Source organism: Lutjanus erythropterus, chromosome 22 (genome assembly GCF_056507025.1).
Source record: "Lutjanus erythropterus isolate fLutEry1 chromosome 22, fLutEry1.hap2, whole genome shotgun sequence".
NCBI classification, from domain to species: domain Eukaryota; kingdom Metazoa; phylum Chordata; class Actinopteri; order Lutjaniformes; family Lutjanidae; genus Lutjanus; species Lutjanus erythropterus.
Window position 1 is genome coordinate 17,653,121 of NC_139338.1, and position 27,272 is coordinate 17,680,392.

General features: G+C 39.9%; 1 protein-coding gene across 1 annotated transcript; it reads right to left on the reverse strand.

The window, feature by feature from the left end:
• Positions 1 to 3,214: 3,214 nt before the first annotated feature.
• nrf1 (nuclear respiratory factor 1) lies at positions 3,215 to 21,790 on the reverse strand. Its single transcript, XM_084710910.1, has 12 exons — positions 21,647 to 21,790; positions 19,414 to 19,535; positions 19,083 to 19,227; positions 17,858 to 17,972; positions 17,572 to 17,698; positions 16,937 to 17,077; positions 13,028 to 13,186; positions 12,311 to 12,526; positions 12,116 to 12,214; positions 11,543 to 11,700; positions 8,725 to 8,846; positions 3,215 to 4,392 (listed from the first exon to the last, which is right to left on the reverse strand). The coding sequence occupies exons 2-12, from the start codon at positions 19,489 to 19,491 to the stop codon at positions 4,232 to 4,234; spliced, it is 1,521 nt and encodes a 506-aa protein (XP_084567036.1). The 5' UTR covers positions 19,492 to 19,535; positions 21,647 to 21,790; the 3' UTR covers positions 3,215 to 4,231.
• Positions 21,791 to 27,272: the final 5,482 nt, after the last annotated feature.

Sequence of the window (27,272 nt, forward strand, 5' to 3'; positions counted from 1 at the left end):
TGACATCCAATCAGGTTCAAAGTCAGTCAGATGGATGTGATGATTGGTAGAGTGCACTGCGGTGTGGTGCACGATGATGTAACTTGTAACAGTGTCACGCAATGCAGCAGCGCAGGCTCCTGTAAAACATGACGGATCTGAGGCCTTCATGAGAGCCAGTGCAGGTGAAGTAACCAACCAATAAACATGTTTTCATCATCAATAACTCCACAGAGTTGGTGTGGAATTTAATTAAACACATTATAATTATACTGGTACCCTTAAAGTGATATCAATACCAGTAAAGTATTTCACTCAGTACCTTTTTTCAAAGGTTCTTCTTTATGTACAATGATTGTGGTGATTGTCTGTGAGCAAAACCATACAAATAGTCATTTTTAAAAATCTGGGTACCAGAAGGTTTCAATGCAGGTATCTTTCAACTGGAGAAGTTTTGGAACTATTTGGTGATGGGTTATTTCAATCGATACCTTACTGGTTGAATACCGATACCGATGGATACAGAGGGAAATATTGTACTGCTTACTCAGCTACAACTATCTGACAGCTTTAGTTTAGAGTTACTTCACAAATTAGGATTTTTTTCTATTATAAAACATATGAAGACCTTATGAAATATGTTTTGTTGGCACTAACCAACAGTTTATACAAGTGCAGCTGAAATGATTAGTCAATCAATCAGTTTGTTGATAGTAATATATCAGTACCTGGAGCCATTTTTCTGCATTGTGTACTTTTCCTTTTAGTACTTAAAGTACATTTTTCTGCTCATACTCACACACTTTAATTAAAGGAATATTTTCAGTGCAGGACTTTTACTTGTAGTGGAGTATTTTGCATTATGTAAAGGACCAGTTTTATAATTTCATTCGTAAAGAATATGTGCAACATTGGTTGTAGATTGGGTAGAAAACACACATTTTGTGAACAATGGAAACTTTTATTTGGTTTAACGCTTTTTCTAAAAGTTGCCAGAGAGTATCGGGACAATGAAAATCAACAGTGTTGGATCTTAGGAAATAAGTTCTACTCCAGGTTGATCCCAAAATACTCTACTGCAGAGAAAAATATAATATATAAATCCATATCACAGAGGATGTCTGAATGAATTGAATTGTAAACCATGGAGCAAATTGTACTTATTTTACAGATGTGGTCTTGTTGATTTGTACTGTAATTCATTTGTGTTCTTTGTATTGAAAAAAAAAAAAAAACAGTGAATACATTGTGCATTGTGTGTATTGTAATTTGGTACATAATCCAAATATTTTAATACATAATTTTAGAATGAAACTGTATACAGTTAAATTAAAGTGTAAACTGATTCAAATTTATAAAGATTAAACATTTAAACAACTCAGCTGAAGTTATTTTAAGACTGGAGTTGGCTGGAGTTGACAGCATCACTTTGAGTTCTGCCCTTATTGAACCTGTGCCATTTCATAACTCAGTTGTGTTCAGCTTTAATGATATAGTGGGAAGGGTTCAATGCACTTTGTGTAAGTGTGGCTGAGTGGATGGATGGTGCAGAGAGACAGAGAGAGACAGAGATGGAGGAGGGAGAGGCTTAGGTACCATGAGGTGCAGGCTTTTTTCTAAGAAAGCATGCTAATAAGGCCTGCTTAATCTGCAGTGACAATTTGATGCGCATGCGTGCCACACACACACACACACACCTGCAGTGACTCAAACTTTCTGCTGCCTACAAAGACTCACAACATGCCGCTTGAGTGTTTTCTAGCTCACGCAAGGGGTCCAATCTAAAAATGACAGGAGGGAGAATAAAACATAAAACAAGAAGGAAAATGGGATCTTTTCATCTGTGTGAATGCAACCCGGTTCAGCTTTAATCTGGAGGAAGAGCGGGATATACACTGACGCCTGATAGATTAAGGCCTGAACGCTTCTCTCTCTCTCTGTTCTACTCTGCAACAGAAGGGCCCGGCTAGCAAATCCCAGGCTTTAAAGCAGAGGAGGTTCAGGCAGCTTATGATGTAATCATGGCCCTGTCTGTCACGGCAGGGAAGGTGGGGGTGCTGCAGAGGAGAGTGTGGTGGTTAGTGGGTTTTATGGCAACTATATCATTAAGGGACAAAATGCAGAGAAATGTTTTATCAACATTTATCCTAAATTAACTATAATATTAGATCATCATAAATAACTGGTCCCCTCACTATAATGGTGCAGTGTTGTAATTGTTCAGATGCAGCAGTGTTTCACTATATAGCTATGAGTTAAAAGGTGGAGGTTACGTGCATCAAGATCATGTTAGCGAAGATATTTAGCTTTTAACTATCTTCGGTCTGGGCTCTTTCCTATGTTCCCATAGTCTGGTGTTCCACAGCTCTGTGTAGTACATGAGTTAGTGTTGACGTTAGCATAGAACAAAAACTACTATATTAGCGTCAAATAAACTTAGCTGAAACACATTAAGTTGCTTGCAGCTGGATTTGCATTTTTATCTGGGATTTCCCTGCATATTTTACTTCACTGTTGGATACACAGAGTTGATATGCTGCACACTTTTTTAACAGCATCGTAACTGTATGTACTGTGTGTCTGGGGTGCTATCAAGTCATTTAAAGTAAAAGACTCAAGTCTTTTATAATTTTGTGAAGGAGTGTGAAAACATCAGGTGGGCTCCAGACATGTGCAAATGTATATATATACCTGGCCATTGGGAAAATGCAAGCCCAATATCAACAGGTTTAGTGGCTTATTTGCTGAACACAGCTATCTACAGCAGTTGCCATAATCACCCTGACAACTGCCTCCTGGAAGAGCATTCCCCGGCTGCCGCAGCGGTCCAGGGCAGTGGCAGGCAGGCGTTTTGGTGAACATCACGGTGCTTCAGCTCCTCCATGATCACACCTTTCTGACCTGTTTCAACAATTACTGTCCCCTTCTACTTGACTGTGGCCGTTGGTGAACTCTGAGCGGCAGATTAAAATCTGTGCGCTTTCACATGGACAGCAGCCGCTTTGTACCCCTGCTGCTGTGAGAGCTACTGCTTCCCCTCTGCTGCCTTCATGTCACTGAAGGCAGTGAATTTCTGCACAATGCTGTGAAAATGCCTTTCAAACCAAAAAAATAAGCTGAAGTTGCTCAAAGGCTTTGTAGAGCTACAGAGGCGCCCTTATCATGTGTGGTAATTTGATGTTTTAACTTTTTATGTATCGATTGATGGTGTACTACAATAAAGAGAGAAACAGGATGAATGGTGAACAGCAGCCATTTTATTGGACTTAATTTTTTAAATAGTGGTGAGAGTTGAACCAAATGTTATAGCTGCATTGCACTATATTGATTCTTGGCAAGCAATTTTTTCGTTGTAAGAATTAAAGAAATGCTTTTTTCCATGTTTGCATTACAAATACTGCAGCGCCTGTCCAACTGTGATTTACAAAGTGATGCAGACCACCGAGTCCTACGTCACATACAAAGGTGTTCATGTTAAAAAAATAACATACCAAGGGGTGCTCCTATCCATGCACTGTAAAGAAATGGATTTGGTAGACAAAATGGCTGCTTTCAGGAAGTCAGCTCAGCAGTCCAGCAGTAAAAAACACCTTGATGTATATCCTGAGTCTTCACAAATCTTGGCATGTGCGTGGACTACAGTAAAACAGCACAGGGAAAAGCACACGACAAGATTTCAACGTAATATTTCATCATCTCATTGAGAAATGTCTGGGAGTGTCTACAGCACAGACGCTGTCCTGTATACTAACATTGTTTCAGGTGGAAAGAGTAAAATTTAGAATAGTAATCAAGGGTATGGAAAACAGAGAGGAGTGATTTCTGACTATGGCACTGAATTGTAAATGCGTACTAAAAACAAAACAGCCAAACACAGACGACAATGAAACTCCAGAACAGTGATAGATAGTTACACACTCTGGGTGAAGCAGTGGTGGCTTTCCTCCCGGGCTTTTTGGTTCATCTTTGTTTTAAGTAAAGGTTTATTGTATAGAAATAAATACTAAATACTCAACATCACAGAGCTAAAAAAAAAAAAAAACCATGAAGCTAAATGGGAGAAAAAAATATACCACCAAAAGCAATATCTTTACATAGTAAACACAATGCATTGATAACTCACTTCGTTCACTTCCCCTGCAGATGTACATTTAAAAATATATTTGACATTGTACACAGCATGATGTCTTGGAAAACAGTAGGATAAACAAATCTCCACGGTGGCCTTCTACTCCTTCCAGGGTGGTTAATGTCACTGCTCCAGGGTCACAACCTCCACCGCTTGGCCGTCCAGCGTGACGGTGTTGTCTATGCGTGTGGCGACAGGCGCCATGGCAACCTGGACGGGCCGGTTCCCCTGGGCGAGGCTGGTCACGACAGTCTGGTACATGCTGACGGGGATCTGGACCAGACCTGAGGAGAAGACACAGACACAGTTTGGACTTAGACACACTCTTTCGAAACACTCTTTGGTTATTTTGTTTGATTAATTAAGTAATTCCCCACAGATATTTTTTTTTTTTTGCAAAAGCCTTGTTTATTTTGGGAAAATCCTTATTTGGCAGACTACTGCGTTATAAACAAAATCAAAACCCCCAAAGTTTACAGTTTTACAGTTTTTGTCAGCAACTCTCAATACACCCTTCAACAAGCATCGGACCACCCAAAGCACTGTGGATCATCAAACAGTGAGTATTAACCAAAAGACAGCATGTTGATCATGATTATAGCAGGCGGCTGACAACTGATCAATCACTCAAGTCATTTATCAGTGTCAGATTTAACTTGCAAATGAGAGGATTTGTGGATTCTTGTTTAATTATATAACTGCAAATTGGTTTTATTAATTAATTAATAGTTCAGTGAAAAACATGCAATTTAATAATAAAAACAATCATTAGTTGCAGCTCTGATGCTAAAAATTCCTGCTCCTTCAGTCTTTGGCCAGAGGTAATCTTGTCGCTGAAGTTTTGTTCGACACTGTGCTGCGAGGCAGTCAAGCCCAGGTAGCTGTCTGTGACAGGAGGCGGCCATGTTACAGGGACGGCATTTCTAAACAATGGTCCGATTGAACGTTCTCAGCGCGCTTCCCCCCATGCCCAGCTGTGTGTGAGTGTGTGTGTGGGATTATTGCTGCAGTCACGTGGGCCTCTGCCCCACCCTGCAAGCTGTCACAGTGTCACAGGCAGGCAAGAAGGTCAGTGTACGGGATGGCAGAGGCTCATGCCCGCTCCCATTACTGTGAGCGAAGTCACTGTGGGGACATTAAATGCAGCAAACAGCCACGACCCATGATGATACTCAGCTGCATTCAGATTTATTCATCTTTTAAATCTCCCAAAATGAACTCCAGCCCCTTTTGTTAGGTTAGCTTGTAATTGCTGGCCCTCGCTAAGCCCACTCGCCAGTGATTTGTGACAGGGTTAAGTTTTGCTGATGCAGGTAATTGCACCGGTGGTGATTATGGTGGAGGGCTTAGGGAACGGGGCATTGGCCTGGCACAGCTACGTACACACACAGCAGAGTTACTGAGTGAAGTGCCACTCAAACAGAGTTACTTAGACGTTAAGGGTCGTGTTTGGTGTGGATGTGTGTATGTATTAGCGTGTGTGTGTGTCAGTGAAGGGTCGCTACACAAGCCAATCATCGGTGTCTGGGCCAGTGCACTTCAAAAGGTGCTCTGCACTCCTGTGTAGCACTACAGTGATTAGCTAAGGTCAATAGTCGGGAGAAGGACTGGCTTTGGCAGCTTCATTAGTTGTTAAAGTGCAGCCAAATGAGTCCTTATGGTTTAGGAAGGAAGATGTCAGACAATAAAGGCTGCACATGTTAGGTTTGAATAACCTTAATTTATTAGCGTACAAATGTGCAAAAAGGCACCAGCACACAGTACATATTTTTGCATTTTGCACCATGTTTTAGCATCTGCCTTCTGTTTAATTTAAACATGTGGCTTTCCATATATGTGTAGTATTTATGTAAGTATGTATAAGTGTTACTACTTCAATGGTTGTACGTAAGCTGCATGTAGGTGTATGTATATACACATATACATTAGTATGCATGTATAGGCATGCATATTCATGCATATTCATTTGCATTTATTATAGTGACTTAAAGTGTAACAATAAAATAATGACCCACAAAAAGCACCTGTAATATTCACTTTATCAACCAGTCCTTAAAAATATGTTTTGTTGTATTTGTTCTATTCACTGTTGTATTCCTGATTCTGTTTTTTGAACATTTTACCAGATTCTAATACTGCTATAGTGCAGATAACCGTAATAATTCTGGTCACTTTAATCATGCTGTAAAAACCGTTTCATCTCTATCTAGAGGTCAACTGCAGAGCAATGACTTGAAACAAGAGACAGATTTGCTCTCAAGTGAATGAAAATTGTTCGTGTTCGTTTTTTCAGTTGTGAATGTAACGCTAAGCGAATCAGCTTTAGTGTTTAAATACCTTTATCACATCTGTGCTGAGAGACGGACAGAGCATAGGAACAAATAGGTGTGCACATACATCTGTCTGAATTCAGAAAAGCTCTAAAGTCGTGTGACGTGTCTGTATGTAGCCAAACCAGAGAACATGGGGTTGCGTGCTGACAGCTGGGCCAGTGATTAGACCATGGACTGATAATGGAGTGATCTGCCCTCTTAAAGGGGGTCCCTGAGGGACCTGCTCATGCCCCGGGACTATTCTACTTGGTGTGAGTGTGTGTTTATCCCACTGTGGCATGATTAGAAGGAATGATGAATAAGAAAAAGACTTGCTGTCTGGATAGAACTTCCTCTTCTATACTGTCCTGCTATAATTCACTTGTTGTATCATTGTATTGATTATAAATTACCATGATTCAAGGCATTAATCATCAGTAAAAGAAACTATTGAATTGACTTGTATCAGGTGAAGTAATAGTCAATACAAAAGGATAATAATAACAATTATAAATACTGCATTAAATAACAATGCATCAAATCATGATCTCTAAATGTTATTAGCACTTGAATTGAACTTGCAACTTAAACAATCAAATTGCTATTAGGTTAGAAATATATGCAGCTAATTATGAAGACAGTAAGTCAGTAATTTGACATTCGAATCCCCATATGGTTTGATTTCCTTCTTAGTTTCACTTGTATATTATTTTTAGACTACATTTGATGATCAACATCAGATTAACTGCATGTGCCCTGATATCAATCACTGACAGAGAGCAGCTTTATGGTCCACCCTCAGGATACTGACTGCATATATGCTGGAAATGGTTGTTAATGCTGTTCAACGAGGATGTGAGGACGTCATTACAGACTGGTCCAGTCTCAGTGGACACACCTGCAGCCGCAGCAGTGCATGCAGTATGCATGGAAGGAGGTTGGCGACAGGGTCATGAAGCTAACGTATCATTAAGAGGAGGGAGTATTGCTACAAGACGCACACACACAAACACACAAACACACCATCTGTCACATCAGCACAGAGTAGATTAGACTGTAGGAGCTCAGAGGTCTCACCGCAGTGCTGCTGAAGGGAAGCTTACACTTAGTAAGACTAATTAGAAATGCCATTGGCTGGGGAACATACACACATGCCAATTAGTGAAGATGTGAGGCCAAAAAAAAACTTGATGAAAGAATTCAGTTTGCTGTTATTTATTTCCATTTGCCACACTTTTTGGGAGATCGCTCTCCAACTACCCAGAACAGGGTGAAATACATAAACAGTAGGTGCCACAAGTTCACAGCTGTCGACATTTTGTGTCTTTCATTCATGCACTGATTTGAATATGATAGTGACAGCTGATAATTCATCATGAAATCACAAGTTACCGCTCACTAACAAGTAAACTATTGAGTGTCTACTCCAGGGGTCTGCAAGCTGTGGTTTCAGAGCTACATGTGGCTCTTTTGCCCTTCTCTGGTGGGTCCATGTGGCTTTGACCAAAAATTATATGGGTAAGGGTTGCGTTAGGAGTTTCAGTAGGCTTATCAAACCCAGACCTCAGTAGCCCTGACATATCAGTTGGGTAATGTTCATTGCTTTTGATTAATTTTGAGCTGAAAGGTGCAAAGGAATTGGGATGTTGGTGAAAGCTCTCAGTATGGGGATGGAACTTGTTAGCCACAGGTGACCACTTACATGAAAAGTCTGGTGGCCACAAAGTACCTCTTTGTTATGATAGCGATGAATTCAACAGCTGGGGAAATGTTAATGATTAAGTTCTATATCACATTGGCAGTTAATATATTATGCACTCGCACTGATAAAAAGAAAAGGCTGTGGGTAACACCTGTAGGTGATAAGCTATTATTTCATAACGTTTCAGACCTGCCAACTCGCTAAGCTGTAGCACTGTAGGTTTGTAGTGCTGTCAACTGTACTGACTCATACTGAGGGGTGTTAGTTAGTGATAGAAATGGGGTGGACAAAATAAAAGAAACTCTGTATGATGCAAGACAGTTCAACAGCAACACAAACTGCAGCCCCCAAAATTATAAGTATATAGAAGTTGAGTCAACACCTCTCTAAAACAACTTCAACCAAAACTGAACAATATAACCTTCAAGATTTATTGCAGGACTGTTGTAGTAAACTGCAGTATTGTCAACTGGTGCCGTAGAAAATTACAAAAATGACCTTAAACTATAGTGCAAATGACTCTATGTAGATTTTGTCATTTGAAGTGTATTCTGCGTGTTGTCTCAGTCATGTTTATGATAATGTCATGGATGAATATGTACCTGTGGCATCTTGAACCCCTGCCAGTGCCCCAACAGCAGCTGCCGTCTCTGCCAGGACAATCTGCCCTCCGCCTTGTAGAGTGGCCTCCGCCAACGTCGCCACAGCATGGGCTGCTGCCTCACTGCGACACACACAAACACACAATACAAACACGATTAGACAATCAAAAGAAAATGAGTCACCAACTGTTTAGATAATCGATCAACCGTTTCAGTCATTTTTCAGACTTTTTAAATGCAAGGATTTGCTAGTTTTCTTTGTGATTTATTGGTTTTGGACTGTTGGTTGTTACAAAATAAGTAATCTAAAGGTGTCACTTTGGGCTCACGTTTCACTTTATTTCTTTGACATTTTATAGGCAAAACAATTAATTGTGAAAATAACTGGCAGAAGAGTTGATAATGAAAATAAGAAAAAAAGGGCATGTAAAATACATAAAAACCACCCTCATATTCAGTATATTAGACTTCCAGAGTTCACACACTTATGCACACACACACGGTTGTCTCACAAAGACAAGGGTTATTAGAGAGATGTAGGGTGAAGAGGTAGGAGTGTATAAGAGGCTTTTCTAGTCTGGACTTATGGAGAATCTGTTACATCTTCCTAAAAGCCAGGTGCTGCAGGGTCTAACGAAGCAGTTTTATTAACCAGATCTATCCAGTGGAATTACCACGAGCCTATTACCACACCAGCTTCGTTATGAACTGTTCACAGCTTGATTGATAATCACATCTGAGACTGAATTACAGACAGACAGATAAAGATAAGAGGAGGAGGAGCTGAGAGAGTGCAGACAGAGACAGTCAGCAGTGGTGATGCATTCACACTGTGGCTGTATGTCAGTGACACCCAACTGGATGTTGTTCAGTTAGTTGAAAGTAGGGACGCGCACAATTAGTCGACTATATGATTAAACGTCCCCACGCTCGCTGGTCGGCACCAGAAATACTAGTCGTTTAAACTATCAATATTTTATTCATGCACGATGCCAGTTATCTGTTGCCTCTATGATTTTATGCAGCCGCTCGCCACTAGTCGAGTACGATTTGGCGATTGGAGACTGAGATTAACGGCTTCTAATGACTCTTAATGCACACAGTATTTTTTTGGACAGTGTTTAACATTATAATTTAATAAATTCTGCCAAATTTGAACTAGTCGACTAGTCTAAATTAAATTCTGCCTTTAATCGACAGGGAAATTAGTCGCCAGGAACATTCCTAGTTGAAAGCAGTAAAATCTGGCAACATTAGTATTTAAATGCTTATTATCATGTCTTGGTTGAGAGATATCGAATTTAGATAATTTTTGCTGTCAATCGTAGATAGTTTTTCTGTTTAGCAGTATACATTTTGCATCATTAATGCAGTTTAAATGGTCAAAATCAGGCAATTAGTGGGATTTACAAATGACTGGCCGATAAATTTCGAAGCACCACGATATGGTGTCATTTTGGGTCACAATGTCAACACAGCAGAAAAGACAGCGAGAGAAAGACGCTCTACTCTCCCTCTGCAGCTGGGGACAAAATGTTCCAGAGCCTGTGGAGCAGAGAGCCCAGAGTAGCTTAACACACGTAAACAGGAGAGGGGAGGGAAGAGGAAGGAGGACTCAGGTGGGTGCAGGTAACAAGCCCCAATGGGACATACCCATACACATCTGAAATTACTGCCTTGACACTACTACTGCGGTGAAAAAACAGCTAGCTAACATGTCAGCATAAATTTGTCAAGTTAAAGATCTTTTAAATCTTAAGAATGAAAGATCAATCAAGAATTTAAGTAGTATATCAGGATGTAGCTATAGTCAGCTACAGGTTTCAGCTCCAACCAAAGACTACTAACTCACTTTATTCATGAGGACACTTTCAACTTATTGTAGTCTTGTGCTGTAAATATATCCTGCAGACACTCAGCCCTCTATGGGAAAAGATCCTGTTGTAGATCTCATCTGAATACTACTGTGTGTGGCTGATTTCCCTCCAGAAAAACATTACAACAACAACAACCCTTTTACATGCTTTACTACTAGAATTGCTGCACAGCAGGGTTTCTGCAGGTTTCAACAAGTTAAACTTAAGACGTTTTTAAACCATTATGAATTTTGACCCAGTTCAGGTCAATTCTGGCAAAAGAAAGTAAAAATCTTTTAGCGAAGTCAGATTCAGGGAACAAAATGTCTTCAATGCTTTGGAGTTGCAGGAGTTATTATTGTTAGCGCAGAGGCGGTCTATCTTAGTTTCATTTGTAGTTTTTACAATGTGATCAACACAAATTCTTCTCCAAAACACACTGAAAAGCCAGACAAAGCTAATACAACTTTATAAAAATGTTAACTTCATAATACAACCAAATTTAAGACCTGTCAAACTGCATTTAAGACATGCTAAAGACTAAAATTCAGATTATTTTAGTCCATTTTAAGGACCTGCGGAAACCCAACTGATAGTAATATCTGTAGACAGCCTATTACTAAGAGTAGTATACTCTATCTTCACCTCTCATAATTCTTTAATTGTAGGTTCTAAGTGTTGTTTTATCAGTGATTTTATTTCAAACTTTTATTGAAAGTCACACTACCAAGCAATCAAGCATCCTGCACTTATGCACGCTGCCTCTATAAAAGCTACCAGCTAATTAATTAGATGCTGAACCAGGATGAGAGGCAGCTGATCTCCAGGGGACCCCAGTGACCTGCCCTGTCAGTCGTCCCATTTTTATCCAGTTGTTAGAGCTGCCAGAGTAATTATGGATTATTCGTAGGCGCTGCAGTGTTTGCTGGCCTCACCATCAGTAACTGAAGACCCCTCCTCACCTGTTAAGAGCCATTGTGACGGTGGCTCCGGGCTGAATCTCCTGACTCGCAGCAACAGCAGCTTCAGCCAGGGACGCTACCGCCTGCGTGGCCTCTGAGGCTTGAGTGGTTTGGATTGTCATCTCGCTGCCCTGGAGGGTGGCCCAGTTCTGTTCCACCTGGAGAGGAACGATACAGTTTCATACAAGAAGCAAACGAGGATCAGCAATGCGCCGACAAAGACTGTGTGAAGAAAAAAGATTGTTATCGGATTTTTGCTCTTCCAGCTTGTGTTTTAATTTTGCGGTGCTGAATGGACAGCTCCCATTAAGTGCACTTCACATACTTCACTGAGTTTGCTGCATGTGCTGTCTGTGACTCAGCCATTAATGGCACTTTTCCTCAATTCCTCAGAAGCTCTATTAATTTATGCATTTTAGGAAATAAAGAAATGGTTAACTAGGAATTTATTACTACATTCAAGCCTGAAATGTGTACACAATTGTATGTTACTCATTTTTAATGTTGTAAAACGATAAATAAATCAGCCTTGTATGTTGTATAAAAAAGTGCTTTAAAGGTATGTGCTGTTACCTCTCCATCAGTCACAGTGGAGTAGTTGACCTGTGCCACCGTAACACCGGGCAGCTCTGATGCATCCGCCAGGGTGGCAACTGTGTGTCCTGTGCCAACCTGAGGAAAAAAAAGGGTGTAGTCACAAATCTGAACTTAGATGTAAAAGGCGCAAACCTAAAGACCGCAATGATCCCCACAGCAACTAAAATGTACCTGGATTAACGAGACCGTTCCATCGGGGTTGTTGATAGTCTGTACCACAGTCTGTGAGGGCACAAGGTGAGCGATACTCTGCGCAGTGGTCAGGTGGTGCTGGGTGGTGGTTGTCGTGGTTACCTGTTGATCTTCAAAAGCATACAAGAGATCCTCACGGCCGTGCTGCTTGTAGCAGTTCTTAACGATGGTCCGCAACGCCTGCGTCCAGGACACCTGGGGACACAGAAATGCAAGTTAATATGGGGAATAATTCTAAACACTGATTTGAGGACTACTGACACTGAACGCCATATTTAAGTTCATAGTCCCACAATTCATTCATGGCAAAGATTTAGAGAAGTGTGTCTTCAGACAACAGCTAACATATCTTACTTGTTACATAATTGCTGTGAAGCTTATAACAACAATTTGAGCCTGTCAATAGCAAAAACAGGCAATTTTAGTGGACATACTTTAACAGTATGCAGCTACCCAGAGGGATTACGTTGCAGCTTATTTTTTGCTTCTACCACCTGCAGCGCACTTGCAATACTGGACCATTTTCAAAAACTGTTGTAGCCCATTGGTCGCTTGGACACAAAAACATGGAAAAATCCAGGCGAAGTTACCCTTTAACAAAAACAAATATCATTGGAGAAAGAGAGCTGAGGGAAAACAGTCTTTCCCGGCAAATACTAACAAACTACTCCATCAATACACCAGTATTCCTCTCACCCTCTGTTTCTGCTCCTCTGTGCGTACGTCACTGCGGACGTTGGCCCAGGGGATGTCCTCAGGCCACCACACCGGCTTGCAGCTCTCCTTCCCCCAGCCAGGCTTCCCTCTTCCTGTCGAGTACTTCAGCATCTCTGGGATGAACGCTCGCAGCTGGGCCTGGAGCGAAAACAGGACAGATTCATGGAGTAAAAAGATGATCCAGACTCTAAAGCGGAAAGCTGCAGTGTCTAACACACACACACACACAGAAGCACACACGCCCTTGAGCAGGCAGCAGGAGGCACGTATTGATCGGGTACCTGCTGCAGGCCGGGTGCTGAGGTGGTCAAGGCCTGCAAATAGAAACAGGCTTTCTAAAAGGAGAACGATGCGATCATGTTTATTAACAGACCAATCTATGACTGTGGCTCCAGCCTGACGTGTCAGACAGACACCACGGGAACATCAGGGGTGATCCAACACAGTCAGGCAGTCAAACTGCCCCGGCAACGGCTACAGTACACTCAGAGTGGGTATTAACAAGGACAAGCTGCTCAATATTATATTAAAAAAGAAATAAATAAAATCAAACAAAAACATTAGATTAACTGAAGTTATTATTTCATTATTGTGGATTGATTGTATCAGTGAGTGCTTGTCCACTATATTTGTGTGTACCATCCACAAACAATGAAATCAGGGAGTCAGTTAGTGCAAATAGTTCGATCTAAAAAAGCACGCTCATTCTTCATATTAGAGTCGTCAGGCTGGTTATTTTCACTAATTGTGAAAGAGGAATTAATCAGTGGAGCCCCAGACTTTTAAGGCTATTACAAATATTTGAGAATTTAGAAATCCCTATAAAAATATATTGTCCAATATTCTTTTGTCTTCCATGACCACATAAACTGACATTTTTGATAAGGATTCCTTAAACCTGTTTTTTTTTTTTTTTAAATTGTGCCCAAGATATGTACTCAGGACATTTTAAAGTCCAAAAATAAACTTGTTAGTGCTTTCTGGTTTAAATTAGGGATTGACTGATTATCCACATGGCTGACTATTGGATCTGATATTCAGCATTTTTATGGCAATCAAAAGTATTAAAAAAAACATCCAGTTGCTACTTTGGCTCTGATGCAGCCATCTCTATCTGTAGTTCAGTATTCTGTGCTCTTATTCACTGTCTCAATGTTTATTCTGTGTGCTTTTGAGTCACTTCTTTTCCTACAGATTGCGATGCTTTGTCGGCCATGTTGCATGTGAGGCCACAAGAAGTCTGCATTGTGTCCCAAAGCATGGAGAGGGAACGAGTGGGGGTCTTTATCTTCTCTGCATGCTATTGATCATGCACCAGCATACATACTTCACGTGCGGCAGTGAGCGCCGCAGCGTGCATATCTGCTCAACGTCACATCAACACTTCCAGAACAAGCGCACACTCACACTGACAGGCCGGGGTGGGGTTTAGTGCCAGTGTCCTCAGTGTCCCGGTAATATGCAAGCATCACCGGGGGATTATATTGCACAATGAGGCACTGCAGCGTCTGCCTGCCTTGACATCACGGGCTAAATTTGGTTCCGGGAGAAACAAATCCCTCCCTCCTCCCCCACTTTAGACCCCCTTTTCCAACTCACAACCACAAACCACCTTATACATGGCTCCTCAGTGCATCGCAAAATGGATCTTCATAGAAAATGGACGTTGGCTGCAGTAAAGGGGCTTCACTTCATCCAACACTTGCCGTACTGACAGAACTATTTGGATTAGCTGCAGAAAAAAAAAGGACTTGGTAGCAAAAAGATGCCTGCATGTCCACCTGTGGCTGTGTGGATGTATGTGGATGCATGTGTGCTAGGACAGATGGCCTAATTACAGTGGCCGGTGAGTTAAGTGGCATGTTGTCCAAGCACCCACACCCCCACCCCCCACTCCTAATCCTCCAAGCAATGGTCCAATCAGTATTTAGGAAGGCAGTGAGGTTGCTGGGTCCCTTGCCCTAACAAGGCTAGGGGGTAATTATGGGCTCAGGCTAGACCCGAGATCACCTGCTACAGATGCTCCATCTATCGGACGGGCCAGGACGTCTGCCTGCGTCACTAAACCTCACTTGGGATTTCTTCTGGTACGTAAAACCTGCTGCAGATGTCTGCATGGGAGACAATAACACCTTTCCTGATATGAATCAGGAGCACTAAACGTGATCGTTTTCATACTTTCCCTTTCTAATACCATTTTTTTTACACTAACATTAGCACATGTATGCATATGTTTTGAAAAACAGCTAAACCTGCTAAAAATGGGCGACTGACCAGCTCAGCTGAATAGGGGTTGTGATAAGTTACTGCTGATGAAGACCTAACATTTCCCGATCTTGCTGCTTCATAATAAAGAAAACAACAAGGGTCTTTAATTATGAAAAATTTATAGGAAAAATAAACGATTATTGACCGTTCAGATGCTTGACTAAAGACAAGATATCAAGTTCAGCAAAGCAGCACAAATGTAAAAAAAAGGAGCAAGTGTAAGAGTGCAAAGGGGACTTAAGGTTGATCAACCTTCCCCAGTGTGACCTGACACATCCTGTCTTGATACTTGGCACACACATACCTGTAAAAACACCAACCCCCACACCTTTCCACCTGGCTTGGCCGCGCTGAGTGAGGCAACAGGTTACTCATGATAATCTCATTCTATAACCTCCAGAAAAACAAGCTCCAACTAACACCTGCCCTCCGAGGACACATCTGGCCTTGGGATTGGCTACCGAGCTCCCAGGGTTGAGGACCTTGTCTCTGAGGGCCTCTGTCATGCTGGCTACTCTGACGATGATCCAGAGACTGCGTCAGCAGCTCTGGGAAAGCAGAGTAAACAAGCCATGTTCCCCCGGGTGAAAGGAGGACTCAGACTGGTGCTAATGTTGCAGTGAAAGGCCGACGAAGAGCTGTCTGCTCTGCACATCCTCTCACCGCCTGTCCAGCAAAGGGAGAAGGCCTTGGATGCAGACACTACTAATGCATCATGCACACTGTGTACCTGAATTATAATGTCGAAGTTGCTCTTTACAGGGTTCCTACACCTATTCCAAAGCCAAAGTCAAGCACATTTCAAGAATTTTGAAGGTGCATTTCAAGTTTTTCCACTACCTTACAGTTATGGTAAATTATATATTTATATCAAGATCTTGGGTATTTACTTTACTCACCACATTATGATGCATGTATGGAGCTTTAAAGAATGGAAAATAGACTCTATACAGAATAGAGCTGCATGCTGTTTTTAGGTGTTAAGCTTGTTCCTGTTTTGACTGTTTAGGAAGATATGGACTGGATTCCTGGTTCAATAAGGCACAAATGTGAAATGATAACTGTGAAACCTTTTGCTTAATATGTTAGAAAAAAGAGGAGTTGAGGAAGCTGAATTACAATATATGTATAGTACTAATTTATCATGTAGCATGACCACAATTAGAGGAAGGTTACTTAATAATAATTAGGGCAAAATGGTTCAGTGATATTTGATTTTGTTCATTATTCAAATGAAACCTTGAAAACCAACCTTGAAAATTCTACATTAAAATGTAAGTTTTTCAAGGATTTCCTGGACCCTGTCTTTACCCAGGAAATTAATATTAAGTATTTTACTTTACTGCTTAAGTATTCCACAAGTAATGACTCATCAAGAGACACTGATGGACATGCAAAAACAGTTAAAGTTGAGCGTTTGACCTTGATACACATAGCTAGCTGAGCTCTCACTCACAACACACGAAACACAATCTGTGATCCTGATTTGTTGCTAGCTGGTGCCCTCTGCTGGGAACGCTGTCAGTTTCTACAAAGTCACAGCTGTTTAACGCTGGATATACACAGTTCCTCTACATCAGAGGTTTGGACAATGACAGATTAGCGAGTACTGAGCCTGACCTGGGTCATCTTGTCCACAGAGACAGGGATGCCGTCAATGGTGAGAGGGGGCAGCTCTGAGGCCAGCTCTCCACCAGCGGGGGCGTGTTCAGCCAGAGCGTTCTCCAGATCCTCCAGCATCATGCCCTTATACTTCCTCACCTGGAGGACAGAGACAGTTGAAATACAGTGTTTCAGTTAAGTGCTGGTGCTGGATTTCCTTGGGTACACAGCAGATGCAGTTTATGTCTTTTTCACAGGAGCCGTTATGATATGAAATAGTAAACACAGACGAACTAATTAAAGTTCTGTTCCGTTCAGGTCACACAGAGTCAGCGTGCCGCTACTGTGCTTGTTGGCTCACTGGAAAGGCCCTGCCACAATAAAGGGAACAGGATTAATAAAATTGGCAACATCTGTGTTTACCCTACTATTTCATATCAATACGGCTGCTGTGGAAAAGGTCTTTTGAGGTTGCATGGTTCAACGTACCTTTGAGGTTCAAAGTTCAAACCTAAGAGGGATGTAAGGAACATCTTTGGCATGAGCGCAGTAGCATGCTGCAGTAATTAAAAGGTTGTTGGTGCAGCAGACTGCACACACCATCAAACTGTGCAGCAGACAACCGAGTTCAACCTGTTGACTGTAACACTCACCACATTCTCTAGAGGAGCGGCACCAAACACCTTGAACACAGGGTTTGGTTTGGAGGGAGAAATACACAATACAATGGCCTGTTGGCCCACTCTGGTGGTGTACTCATCCAGGGTGGCTCGCAGTTTCCTGTAAATACACACAATCCTTTAATGCATGGTTCAGATTCAGACTAAAAAAAAAATCAACACCAACTCTGTCTGGGAGGGAACAATGACCTCAGGTACTGGAAGTGACATCTGGCATTGTAATTGTCAGGGAAAATACTTATTGATATTTTAAGCTCACCTGAGCAGACGAGTCTGCTGCCTCTTGCGGATGGAGGGGTTGGATTCAAAGATGTGAGGCCTCTTTCTTTTCTTACCAGTTGCCACGGCAGCAGCAGCTGCCATGCCTACTGGTCCTGAGAGACAGAGAGACAAGGAGCAAGTTTGACTGGTAAGAAAGTATAAAAATAGAGGCAGTAATCAGGATGAAAACACTTGAGAACACTAGATTGTGTCTGAATGCTGTTCTTTTCCTCTTTGATTTGAGCTTTGATTAATTATCTTGAATGCGTGGCCTACATGGTTATTATTCTGTCTTCTTTTTGATTCAGGGTGTCTACATGTAAGAGCAAGTTAAATGTAAGACTTGGTAAAACTGCCACTGTTTCTTAAATTTAGGCCAGTTTTGCAATAAAATAATTTGTTGAGTTAAAGAACATTAATCCAAATATAAATTTACGAGTGAAAAACTAGTAAAACTGTTACAGGATAACACAGACAGTCAAATTCAACTCTTGCACTTTGAGTGAATTTTAGACTATTTAGATCACCATTACAGCATTCAATAAATTAATATTTAAGATCTTCCTAAACAGAATTTAAGACTATTTAAGACTGTTTAAAAACGTGGAGACACCCTGGGATTTGATTTAAAAATAAGATGGAGGTTTAAAATTAAGCTAGCAGAAATTGTGGCTCACTGGCACCATTTGGTACACTGACAATTTAAAAAAGGACAAAAAAAAGGTGCTGACAGGAAGCAACATACAGAAGATGAGGGGCACTGCTTCCTCAAACAGTCCACTGGCACCACCTGCTGTTCAGTTCGAAGCATTACACTAAACTCAATTAATAGAATTCATCAGAGGTGCAAGATTGAAAAACTTCTGCTAGAAAACAAATGGTCTTATTTGTTTGACCATTTTTGAGACAAAAAAACAAAACAAAAAAAAAACCTCACCAACTCGGTGTAAATAATTAATAATATTAACACAGCCAAGACCTGCAGAACATTAACAGAATATTAAGGTCAGACATGGGAATGCTTTAGGGAACCCCAGGGTTCTCTGCGTTAAATATAAGCTCAAGTTAAGACTTTCTAAATTCATTACTTTTGAGGTTTTTAAATTCAATACTTTCTAGATCCTGCAGGTCTCCTGATTCTTCGATGCAAAATAAATACCACTCCCACTGATTTGGAACCACTAGATGCAAATTTCTTCCTCCTGGGTACAATCTAAATTTACCTGCAGCAGCCAGGTGGGCGGTGACCTCATCAGTGCCAGCTGAGTTGAGGATGTCCGTGTCATCATAAGGATCATCATCTGGTGAGGACGTTGAGTCTTCCTCAGCGCTCATCATGGAAGTTTCGGTAAAGGTGGCCACATGTACCTACACACAACGGTGATCCCAAGTAGAATGAGTTTAAATCACTTTACTCACATCTGACTGAGGTGTTATTGTTCATGATCTAATCTAACAACCTAACTAGCTGGTAAAATAATGGAACTATGAAGGATGACTGATTCTCTATCCTTCCTAGTTTCAGCTGTTTAGTTATCATGTGTCTAAGTGCACCTGCTGGACCTGTTGGCTGACGGCGCTGGCCTCGATGGTGGTCATGTGTTCTGTCTGGTGAACGACGTGCTCGTCCATTTTTTGGCCACCTGGTCTACACAGCTGGATCCACAGCACAATGACTGAGAGACAGAGGAAAAGAAGTGGCATAAGATAATGACAGGAAAGGGTTTATTCCCATATGGGGTTGAGTAAATTCCATTTATTCAGTACAGAACTCATAGGGGAGTAATTCCTGCTGTATTGACTACTGATATACTGCACAGCAAATGCAAACTACTGCATATTTATACTGATGTAACATGTACTACTAGCTGTCCTCTAGCTTTTATAGTATAAGTATAGTATAGTATAAGTCATACCCATGGCAGCAAACCTAAGCCAATTGTCCTAAGAGACAATAAAAACTAATCTAATCTAATAATTGGACTGAAAGCCGACACAAATTGATCAGAATCACAGCACAGTGCCTTAATCTGTCAAGACACCGGACATATTTTGCATATTTAAGTGCACCATAAATGCAATCATGCAAATGTTCAGACCTTCAAACTCAAGCAAATACTTCTGCCATGCACAGCTGTCACCATAATTTATTCTCAGTCAAAAATAGTCTGTATCAGTAGTGTAAAGATATGTTTGATATATTCTTGTCTGAGTGCACTGATTGCACCACTGTGCCTCTGCCTCTAGAGGGCATCATAACGTATCAATAGACTTGCATTAGGTATAAGATCACTGTAAATAAAGGATGAAAATAATGTTATATTTCCCCATTTACTGTGTGTTAGATTGGGTCATACAAGAGATGATTTGCAATATATGCATTCAACACATTAACAGATATTCCTTAGTACTATTTAGATACATGCCATGTAGTTACATATGTAACTGACTGAAAGTGAATTTCTGACAGTAGAAAAATAAGCAAGCAAGGAATGTTTACATGGAGGCAGTGACAGTGTCTGCATATCCAGTGGTGAACTGCATCAAGGGCTGAACAATGTGCAAAAAAAAAAATATATATAACAATTATTTAGCAGATATTGTGGTTATACATGAGTGAATTTAAAAAATGGTAGCTCTGGCTATTTGAATATTGCACTGGCCAAAATTGAGATTTTGACAATATTTCACTTAACTGTTCAGCCCTAACTGCATCAGTGTCTAGAATGGCCTGACATAAAATCAGGTTCAAAATAACACTCAAACGTACACATATTTGCTCACTTAGGTTTAGGTAGATTAAGATTTTGTAGATTTTGATTAAGATTTTTTGTAGATTAAGGTTTTGTGGATGTACAGTCAGTGAAATGAAACAGATACTGAGGCAGTGTAATGGGGATAAACCTGCTCACTTGACTCATGGTGACATATAATCAGATGCTATATGGAGGGAATGTTTATTTGAATAGGCTTTTGCAGTGCAAACTTGTTTTCTCTTTGAAAGAGACTTGGACAGGATCGTTTTCCCCACCAACATAAAATTCCAAATATAAAATTATGTTATTGGGGTTTTATGCATCCACTGCCTCTGTACCATGCACTACATGGTCTGTAGCTGCTGACAGGATCAATGGATGATAACATACTCGGTGCACGACTCGACAATAACATTGATGTTAAATCATATCCGTGGTCTGCAATAAGGTTGATCTACAAAGCACCAAGTAAGTAGACATAAACACCAGTATTAAACATGTAACGGTTTTGCTGAAGCGTTACCGTGCTGTAATATTAGCCGGCTTGCCGGGTCGGTTGACAACGACAGCCAAACCAAGCTAAGCTAGCACTGTCCTACATTTGGCTAATAAGCTAGCTAGCTAACCATTTGGCGGTGTAGCTCCGTCAATCTGAATGGACACTGACTATGATCGAGACGATCAGCAGTTTTGTTGGTGTCTAGACACTGAAAATAAATGAAATCAGTGTGCAGTGAAAGGTAAACCTTGGTAACACAGCTGCTAGCATTAAACCCGCGCAATATGAAACAAAACAGAGCGCTACAACAGGCCCAGCGGCCTGCGTCTCATCCACAGCTATTCTACTCTCTACCAGCTTGTTGTCGATACGCGCCTACAACTTGATTCCACACAAAAAGACACATACGCATCATAACACGGCTACAGTCAACATCTAAACAATGTGCATCTTTCACCCCAGCGCTGCCGGGTTCGATGATGCGGCTGCGCCGGGGCTGAAATAAATGGAGATTGCGCGGTAGGGCACTAACCTCAGAGCGGCTGCGCTACTTCGGGCCTGCGCCGTACAGCGGGGATGGAGCCGAGCTCTAATGGAGGACAGAGGGGAGCCAACAGCAAACACAGCACACACAGCGAGCAGACCGCACACAACACTGATCTGCACTAGTGATGCCTTCAGGTACCCCTGCTGAGCGTCTATCACCCAAACTCACAATTCATACACATTCAGATGTGCATTTTGAAGCGCTTTCTACCACAACATGGCAACCAAAGCAACTCTATACGTAGTTATTCGTTTATTGCATTGTTTTTGTTTATTTTTTTAAATTATAATATTGGGCCTCACCAATACTGGATTTTAGGGCTGATGTCGATACTGATCTGAGGTAGTGAAAAAAAAATTCTAATTAAGATTTATCGGCCGAATATTGTTTATAGAGAATATAGAATAATACATAAAAATAACATTTTTTGCAATATTCCCTCACACTTGTGGCACAGATATGTGAGGGAGGCAGGATATTTTACAGTTTAATAATAAACTCTATTGTCCAAAATGACATCAGAGTACTAAAAATGTACTTAAATGTAATCCTGAATGACTCAAGTGATGGGCGACACCTTGTTTCTTGTATTGTTTATTGTCACTGTTTGTATATGATGATGTGCCAGCAATATGCATCAGAAATGTAAACTGGTTTATTACTGTACCTATTTTTACATTTTAAGCTTCTGTTTACTGTTTTGTGTAAGGGATTTCTGTAAGGAAGAAAGAAAATAAACAAATACACAGAAAAAGAAAAACTTAAAGCAAACAAACAAAAAGGGGTGCCTGTACATAACACTATGTTTTCTATTATCAGTCATGGGTTTATCTAAAAGCCATGTCAACAACAACAACATATTCACCTTTCCTTTCCTTCATCACATCTTTCAGCAAGGTTAAGTGGGATGGTGAGTTTTTCTCTTTCCAGTTTAACTAAATCAGTGCTTGTGCTGACGATGTCACAAAACATATTATGTTGGTGGATTTGTGCCTTTTTTGTTACAGTATGAACACAATCTAGTATATAAAATATTTGCAGTTGTTGCAAAACGAGTAGCATATATTATTCATCAAGCAATAAAGTAAATAAAACACAAATAGAGGCAACATCGAAAATTTGAATCACAAATGTGGATCAACCCAAGGCAAGGTTTTTGTATGGTATGTTTAAATTGGTTTACGTATTTTGCATAATGCACTGAAAACACGAAATCACTGTGCGGCAACTGAAAGGTTAAAGGCTAACTGACAATGACAACATTTTCTGATACAGTTTCCACATTTTTATTGGCTATATTTCACATTTAGGAAAGCCCTGTATTTCCTTTTCTGTCATTCAAACACGCTTAATAGAAATAGATATTTCCGATAGTTCCTGAACACCACATTAGAAATGGCAAACCACGCCCCCTTCCACTGACACACTGAACTCATCTGCTGCGGACAGGTAGACCGTCGTTATGGTAACGTAATTAAGATAAGAAATGAGTAAAATATCACACTTAGACCTAGACTAGAGTTTAGTTAGGTGTTGTTTAAAAATATTTATGTCTTAAATAGAGAAAACCTTACTGCCAGCAAAGAACAACAGACACCGGAGCAAAACAAACTTTCCTAGCTAAGCTAGTTGCTCAATCAGGAACACCTGTGTCATTCAGACGCGCTGGACTAACCGGACCTGTGATTCCGCTAAGAGGTTAGTTGAATACTTTTAAATTTTATTTATTATGGTCATTAAATCTGTACAACATTTTCATGTCTTTCTTCTGAAACCTATCCTGCAGACAGATTTGTACAAGCCAGTGCAGCTAGGTACAACTAATGCAGTTTAATACAACAGTCCTGTAATATATTCTGCCTTCATGGAGACTACAGTTAATGTCCAGTTTTTATTAAAACTGTTTTGAAGGCTGCAGTTAATGGTGTTTTATACAGAAGTGTGTCTCTGTTACTTAGCCTACTCTCATCGATAGAAATGGAGTCAACCAAATAATGTAAACACTTGTCAGTTTACCTCTTTATGGTACGTAATGTTTTTTTTGTCATAAAATAGACCAAGTAAACATAATTTGGAGAACATCCCATTGCTTCCCTAGTTTAGAATTTACATGTAGTCACATGTTAGTGTTTGATCATTTGTGTTGCATTTAAATACATGTTTTTAGTTTCCTAGTGTGTGTCTTTTCTGACATAGCCACAATTTATTCTGTTGATGCCATCTATAGCTCACTGCTAATGAGTTAAAATAAAATAAAATGGTTATCAATATATTTTACACTCATTTTTAAACCGGTTGAATAGTATATAAACCTAAGTACACAATACCAAAAATGTCATGCTTGGAATCCATAATGGTACGGTATTACTTCAAGGCAACAATTACATTTAAACAGTTTTCCATTACTTTATTACATTATCAAATAAAGTACATAAACAACTAAAATCAAATGCTACTAATCTTTTAATGTGAATCAAATTTTTCCAGGTTGTAAAAATGACAGAAAAATACAGTTCCACATCATTTTTGTTGCGAGAGATGTTGTCATGTGACAAATTAAAGCATTGCGATTGTTTTTTTTTTAAAGCATTGCACCATAATTGATAATGTATTGTGTGAGTGTAAAAAGCCAAAATTGGGTATGTTACCCAGGCAACACTACATAGAGGGATGATGCAATATCGTTCAACAGAACCACAAATTCAGGTCTCCAAAATGATCATAATGTTGAATCAACACTTTTCTAAAACAGTTTCAACCAAAACGGATTTCTTGCAGGTCTGTTGCATTAGACTGCATTGTTTGTCACTAGGTGTACCTAATAAACAGGAAAATTAGTGTTTATTAGGGGTATAAATCACAAGTTTCATCACAATACTATATTATATTGATTGTTTGGACAACAATACAATATTTTCTGCTATCATGAAGCCACAAAGTTACTGAGTATGATTTTGATTTGATTCAGAGGAGAGATCGATATGAAATACTATCATATATAACACAATCACTGAGAGAAGAAGCTACCACTCTTTTTTTTTTTTCAGATTTTGGTCATAAAATGAAAAAATAAACAAAAACAAACATGACTTAACAACAGCAGCAGCAGCAACATTTAACAAAAATATAAAATTTGGCTTAATAATAACTGTTTTTTTTTAATTTTGGGGTGAACTGTCCCTTTAAACCTTTAGCATTTTACATTGCATAAATTATCTATACAGAAAATGGACATTACCTCTACTCATTGCTTAACAAACTACATGTATTATTGTGTAAGATAGTGAACTTACAGAGTCTAACATCAAAGTTTTCCAGGCTTTCAGTTTTTTAAGTGTGCTAATTTTCTCTTCACTTATAAACATGTTGAATATCCAAATAGGTTACTACATGTAAAAAAGATGTCAAGATATTTGTAAAGTAAAAGTCTCTCAGTCTCAATGCCTGTTAACTGCTACTCTATGCTTTGTAATGGCATTTAACAATGGTGGAAGAAGTTGGCTACTAAGATCTTTGACTTAAGTAAAAATACCCACTGCTACAAGTCTATTATTGTATTTAAAGGTAGAATACGCAGGTTTTGTCAGTTGCTGTTTGTAAACTTATCAGAAAGATAGTAGATGGTGGAGTCTTATTCCTATGTCGTCACATGTTGACATTTTAGTTTAGTAAAACGTCCCATACACAGGAAGAAAAATGAGAAAACAAGAAAGTAATAAAACTTAACATGTAGTGGATTGTAAGTGATTATTGTGAGAGATTATTTTTATTGAGTCTATATATTGTTTTTCAGGAAAATCCTGCATAGTATGCCCCTCGGTAAAAATACAAAAGTATCAGCATCACTATATTGTATAATAACATTGAACGGTGGTAAGTAAAAGTTCTTCTTCAGAATATACTTAAAGCACCAAAAATAAAAGTACTCATTATGCAATATGGCCCATAAGTGATGCAATAAATCTCACCCATTTTGTTCTCCAAACAGGTATATCAGGTGTGTTGGACAACTTTCAGTGATGCTACAAGGTGACGAATTCCATGAAAAAGCTGACAGAAAGGATAGAAAGGTAACTTCTTCTTGTATTGTATTCCTACACTATTGTGACCTTAATTAGAAGTTTTAATACTCATCAGACCAGGAGCCACACCTATAAACACACCTCAAGGGGGCAGCGTTGCATTACAAATCACACTTGGAACTCAGCCCCTCAAGTTTGTTGTAACAGGAGATGGCAGTGAGGCATCATTGATGCGGCTCTCCGCAGGTGCCCTGGCATGTATTCAAGATGATGGATGTTTTACATTAGTGTGTGGTGACAGCAGCTTATGTTTGTGTCTCACTAAATGTCAGCAAGTATCATATTCAAAAATCTGGCAGGAAAGGCACAGAGTGTGACTCCACATTTTACAGCCTCCATACTGTGTAACTGACCTTCATATTACACTCTCTCACTGTTTTGCCTCTGTCTCTGCTTTTAACATCTGGAAAGAGGATACCATAATCTTTCCTAATATGACCTCATCGACAAACTATGGTCAACTGTAGTTGAGAGTTTAATTCACTTTTCCTCTGGCCTGTAGCGCTGTTTATTCAACTAGATTGTTTCGGTGTCAGTTGCAGATTTCTGGAGATATTGGCCACAGAGATGTCTGCCTTCTCTCAACTTCAACTTTATTATGATCTCAGAGGGCAAATGTTTCACAGGCCACAAGAAACACAGCAACAGACAGAACAAAAGACAATACAAAAGTTAAAAGGGAATAGTCTTAACATATATCCCTTTGGACAATACGGCACAAAGGTTAAAAAGACATCATCAAACACATGTCACACTGAACAGTACAAGACAAAAAAACAAAAAAAAGACATTCAATCTATCACCACATACTCTTCTATCACCTTGCTGCGCTGCTTCACGATCCAGCAAAGAGCTTTTTTGCTTTTCGCACTTGGATTTCAGAACCAGGAAATCATGACAAAACACAAAAACAACTGGATAAAGATTTTATAAAACATGGTCATTAGTGTCAATATTAAACGACCTCAGTTTCCTTAAACAAAACAGGCGTTGTTGGTCTTTGTTGCATAAGACATCATATAAGCATTAAAACACAATTTGTTTGTGTAATGGAAATAGATGGCATTTGGCTTGTGGTGCTCAAAGTGGCAACAAATGCATATGAAAACCTCAAAAGCAATAACTCTTTCATGACTTGGCTTCTCTAGTTTCATGTAGAAACCACGTTCTCTCTACCATAGAAAGATGCATTAAGGTGTATTTGTTGAGTTTTCTTTGGAAAAAGTCCGCTTTTGGATACATCGTTGGTTCTGCTTTTGTTTTTGGCTTTCTGACTCTGGTGACCATTTCAGGGTTAAATGTGTAACTAACTTGAATTCAGGTCTACAGATCGTCTTAGCAGTCATGGCTTTTACTAGTGGTTCAAATATGGAACTGTTCACAACAAGGTCTGTGGATTATTTTGAATAACCAGGTCATGATTTCTGGAAAGAGGTATTGCCTTTGAGTTTTTCAGATGTACTTTTTGATCACTGAGTACCACAAGCCAAGTGTCATCTAGTTCCATTATATTCAAGGGAAGGGAGACA